Source organism: Chiloscyllium plagiosum, unplaced genomic scaffold (genome assembly GCF_037043375.1).
Source record: "Chiloscyllium plagiosum isolate Xiang-an unplaced genomic scaffold, Cpla_swu_hap1 HiC_scaffold_32, whole genome shotgun sequence".
Lineage (NCBI taxonomy): Eukaryota > Metazoa > Chordata > Chondrichthyes > Orectolobiformes > Hemiscylliidae > Chiloscyllium > Chiloscyllium plagiosum.
Window position 1 is genome coordinate 53347784 of NW_028270170.1, and position 5641 is coordinate 53353424.

The 5641-nt window shown below is 41.4% G+C and overlaps 1 protein-coding gene across 1 annotated transcript; it reads right to left on the bottom strand.

Moving 5' to 3' along the window:
- Positions 1-742: 742 nt before the first annotated feature.
- LOC148141833 (putative G protein-coupled receptor 139) lies at positions 743-3154 on the bottom strand. Its single transcript, XM_087977667.1, has 2 exons — positions 3088-3154; positions 743-1683 (listed from the first exon to the last, which is right to left on the bottom strand). Exons 1-2 carry the CDS (start codon positions 3152-3154, stop codon positions 743-745), a joined length of 1008 nt encoding a protein of 335 aa, XP_087833793.1.
- Positions 3155-5641: the final 2487 nt, after the last annotated feature.

The following is a 5641-nucleotide window of genomic DNA, read 5'->3' on the forward strand; positions in this document are numbered from 1 at the left end:
ATCTATGCTACTTAACTCTGTGATCTGCCTTTATTGCTCGTAAGACAAAGCATTTCACTGTGCCTCGGTGCCCGTGACAATAAATTCAATTCAATTCTCTCAGATTCACACATGACAAGAGTGTTGAGACAACAAAGTAACTGGCTGTCACTGGCTGGATAGCTTCAGTACGTTGTGAGGTAATTACAGCAGCTACATAATTTCACCTTATTCCTTGTTGCACGTTGTTATATAGCTCTAGATTATACACTGGATTAAAAACACTGGGCTGTTCTTTTCCACACAGCCCACAGTTTGATTGGCATCTGTGAATTCGAACTCTGGGACACTGTTTCAACCCTGAATTACTTGAGAACAGAAATCTCCTCCACTGACAGTTTGACTGTCCAAGAATCTGGGAATTCTCTCTGATGTGCACCCCATGAGTAATATGCTCAGCTCAAATTTTTCAAATCATTATGTTTCCTTATCCACAGCCATCTCGATCCTCACTAACCCCGACCATAACTACTGTTAATAATAAGACATGTTTATAATAACAGAAGTAGCGATAATACGAAAATGAGAATAATAATTTGAGTCAACATTCCCAACGAATGGAATATTTGATTTCATACTGAGTTTAATTATTTTTTCCCTGAGTAGGTATGAAGAATAGACGATCGATGTGATTGAGCTGAAGGTGGGATGGTCAGTGTTGTTGACATTGGGTTGTACCTCCAGCTGTCATCTTTCAGAATTTCTATTTGACAATTTTCCCCTGATCTGCTGAAGAAACCGAAACTGTCGGTTTGCACCTTTTTATAAAGAATTTAACAATCGACGTCACCAAACATTTTACTGAACTTTTTAACTGCTCTCTGAACTTGGCCTGAGTCACCACGTAAATAAATGTGTTTGTGCAGCAGCTCAGGTTCCGCAGCATATAGGCAACATTTTCAAAGATATAGAAGGAATACTTATCTAGGTAAGAAGAGACACCAAAAATATATAAAATATACACTAACCAAAGAAGTATAAAACTGCCCGAAATGCTGAAGAGTAAAATCACAGACTTTCTTCTGTTTCCCATCTCTGGGTCACTGTGGTCCGGGGCCTTGTTTTGATACTTTAGGCTCTTTCGGATTCGACTGACCTTGAAAATGTGTTTGACTGTCAGAATGTTGAGGAACAGAATTAACCCGAATGGTATCAATGGGGTTAAAACCTTTTCAAACTTCCGAAATCCAATCCATCTCAGGTCAGTAAAATAACTTCGCTTATTAGAGCAGAAAAATGGTACATTATCAATTATCATTTTAGGTTTAAATCTGAAGTAGATGGGAATATTTTTTAAACAGAGCAGAGTGCCTGTTGTTGCTAGAACCACGGCTGCAGTTTTCATGTTACAATATCTCATTTTCAACTTCTGGTAACAAATGGCTACAAATCGGTCAAAGGTGAAAGAGACAGTGAACCAGACAGAACAGTCGATAGCTGCACGGAGCAAGACATAACGAACACTGCATACAGGAAAGATTCTCAGGAAATTTAATGGGAAATAATAGTCATTGATTCGATTAAGTATGACATCAGTGATTATTGCCAATAGATCCGCTGCTGCCATGGCAACCAGGTACAGAGTGATGCATGGAGAAAGGCCACACTTTCCCTGCGATAAAACCACAATTGCCAATACATCAACTGTACAAAGAGAAACAGAACAAAGCAGAACTGAGATGTGATATCACTGACAGTTTCCCGATTAAAGCCAAGACTACAGGGGTGAGATTTAAAACAAAATGCATGAGGACACGGCTACGGTTAAGTCATAGATTATTTTGTTCAATATTTCAATAAAATTAAAATTATGTCTGTTCTTGATTTCATTAGCCTCATAACATGGTTAAATAAAACAAATGTGTGTTCTGCTTCAAGCCGAATGATTGAACCACATTTGGAATAGAGCGCCTTACACTTACATTCAGATAAATAAGAGTTCGGCTCAGGCTGTCTCCGGAGTATATTTTGAGAGGTTTGGGATGGTGGGGTTATGGTAATTGGTCTGGTCACATATTCAAATTATATTTGAGAGATTGCAGAAATTAGGACATTTTTTGTTAGATGTGTTTCTGTTCAGCGCATATGAGAGACATTAGTCATGAACCATCAGAGACAATATAAATAACAAAGTGTTTAGAAATGGAATGTGGGGTAACATAATGACGACACTGTGGGCGCCCAGTTTGAATTTCACCAATAAAAGACAGTCTCTCAGAAATCCTCGAATGAATTCAAATAAATCCTATACTCAAAGAGTTGTGAGAAAATGGAGTGTCTGCCATGTGCAGTAAACGAGATGAATAATTGTATAAAGGAAGCGAAATCTCTCAAACTCTGGAAAACTGGTATACTAAATGTTTGCAAATATAATATTTTACATAATATTTAAATCATTACATCAGCTTGCTCATGACCCCAAATTGGCAGCTTCCTGGTGGAGGAATAGTTCAGGCAGCAGCAGTGAGTACAACAGTAACACTACTTGGAAGAAATGTCCATTTCTGCCCTGCCCTGAAAAGCATCCTGGACTGAACTGTCCTTCAGAAACCCAGAGGGTCACTGCAGTCAGGTTTGTATTCCCGTTCGGGCCTGAACTCGGTAAAATTATAACATACTCAATGCGGCCAATAAGAATGGGTTCACACAGGGACCATTGATTTAACCGTGCATGACATCCCAAAAAGTATAAAATGTTATAACAGAGAACAGAATTGAAATACAGGCAGTTGAGCCAACAGATTAATTCACACAAGTTATTCACAATGACAGCATTAATGTAATGATATTCCTGACTACGTCCATATAGATAGCACAACAAGCTCCACATGAAGAGACAGATGACATTTGAGAATGTCAAGCTATTTCCACGGTCACGGAAGCAGCTCGAGCTGTTGAGTAATTCCACACCATCCTTTTTAAAGTCTGATTTCTAACATCAGCTATTGTTAACTTTGACTTGAACATGTCCCAGTGTTAGTCACAGGGCAAGAACAGGAATTACCTCATGCACATCATTCTGCAGCCTCATGGTTTACAGACACTTACCAGGTATCCCAATGACCGCCAGCATCAGGTAATATATTTTTCTGACCAACTGAATTGGTCGATGCATTTTCGTTATGAATTATTCTATCCCTTCGTGTCGATGGGCAAATCACTGAATTACCCTCATTTCCAGAGCATGTATCTTATGCCCTAAAAGTTATCCACTGGGACACTGAGGTTTCAACATTGCTCAACCTGTTTTCGCCTCATTTGAGCAAACAGCTTGCGATTGTTGCCTTATTCCTTGTTGATGGGACAGGTTTAGCGATGAGGTGGTGCAACGCAATGTTCTCATGAGGTTTATCGAATCACTGCAAGGACAACTTCATTAGTACCAGGCCCCTCCTCGTCCCCATTGACCTGTGGGACATTGTTGCCTCTATCTGTCAATGAATTGGCTTCTGATTGAATTTGGCCTCTGAATGTTATCAGCCCCTTCATTTCAGATAACGCCATGAGGTGACTTTACAATGTTATTGTCACTAGATTATTGCTCAAAAGAACCAGTTTATGTTTTCGTGGGGATCTGCATTTAAATACAGGGATGGCATCAACATGGGGTTTGAAATTATATTTTTATTTAACTATTGATTAAGGTTCTAATACTGAACAGGAAACAAGTTCCGAATGTCAGAAAAGCCCATCTTCTTCATTACTGTCCAAAGGCAAAAGTCACATGGCACCAGGTTATAATCCAACAGATTTATTTCAAATCACAACAGGAAGCGCTTCAACTGATGTAGGAGCAGCGTTCCCAAAGCGGGAGGTTCTGAATAAATCTGTTCGACTAGAACCTGGGGTCGTCTGACTTTCCCCACAGCAGTCCAACATCAGCATCTCCACATCATTATTGTCCATTAGGGAAGGAAATGTGCTGTGGCATCTTGGTCTATGGCTACACGTGACTCCAGTCCCATAACTGTGTGATTGACTGCCCTCTGGGTAATGGAGAATGATTAGATTAGATTAGATTAAATTAGATTAGATTAGATCAGATCACTTACAATGTGGAAACAGGCCCTTACGCCCATCAAGTCCACACCGACCCTCCGAAAAGCAACCCACCCAGATCCATTCCCCTACATTTACCCCTGCCCCTAACACTACGGGCAATTTAGCATGGCCAATTCACCTAACCTGCACATTTTTGGACTGTGTGAAGAAACCGGAGCACCTGGAGGAAACCCACGCAGACACGGGGAGAACGTGCAAACTCCACACACTGTTGCCTGAGGCGGGAATTGAACCCAGGTCTCTGGCACTATGAGGCAGCAGTGCTAACCACTGTGTCACTGTGCTGCCCCCCGCATCTAATGGGTAAGACACGTTGGCCCAGCCAATGACGCCACATCCAATGAAAACAAAAATTTTAAACAACGTATAAAAAAATTTATTTATTTGCTTCTTCCTTCAATCCCCAAATTGTTGTGATTTTATTTTGACTCCTTGTCTTGTTTTTCTGTTGATTTAGAATGTTTGAAGACTCCATGATTTGAAGATCTTTATCACACTTCCTCTCAAGTTCCGCCTCCCTCTGGGCAAAACATTGTCCTTATCCAACCCACCAACTTGATGCAGCCCTCACCCTTGACCCATTTTCTGTGCACTGTCTGAAACCCTTCAGCCGTTCCTCAAGTGTGGCCTCCAGAACTGGGAAGTTTGGAGAGATTACGAATCACTTTCATTCCAGTAAAATCGTTTCTATCCTGGCCTCGCCATCCTGTGTTTTTATCTACGTCGTGTACACCACTGGTGATGTCTGTGAGATTATGTTTCTTTCACACTGAGCTGAAATATTCAAACAACTTTGAAGTTTATTCCTGTTCCTAGCTCTCTTACACACTGGAGGAGTTCATACAATCGACCTCTTCCTATAGAGACTCCAACTCCCATATTTCAGTTTCTCAGATAGTATTAATTTCCATCTCAAAGCATCAGGCTGAATTTCACTTTATTACATTGATAGACCCCTAACATATGGTTTCCACGGTCCTTTGAAATATCTGCTCTGTTTAGGCCTGCCTCACACCTTCCCTTTATTAGATTAGATTAGATTACTTACAGTGTGGAAACAGGCCCTTCGGCCCAACAAGTCCACACCGCCCCGCCGAAGCGCAACCCACCCATACCCCTACATTTATCCCTTACCTAACACTACGGACAATTTAGTATGGCCAATTCACCTGACCTGCACATCTTTGGACTGTGGGAGGAAACCGGAGCACGCGGAGGAAACCCACGCAGACACAGGGAGAACATGCAAACTCCACACAGTCAGTCGCCTGAGGCGGAAATTGAACCCAGGTCTCTGGCGCTGTGAGGCAGCAGTGCTAACCACTGTGCCACCATGCCGCCATGCCGTGTTCAAGCAGCAGAACTCGATTCCCATGAACACCTCCACGTTAAAAACATAGTTCCATCTCATTTTCACCAGAGCTCCCAAAAAGTCATAAACAAGCTTTTTTAAATTCTATTTCTTATACCAACACAGTGTCCCGAACAACATTTGGTATTACCATGAGTTTCCTTCCTCCTCAAGGGATGGTGACTGTCA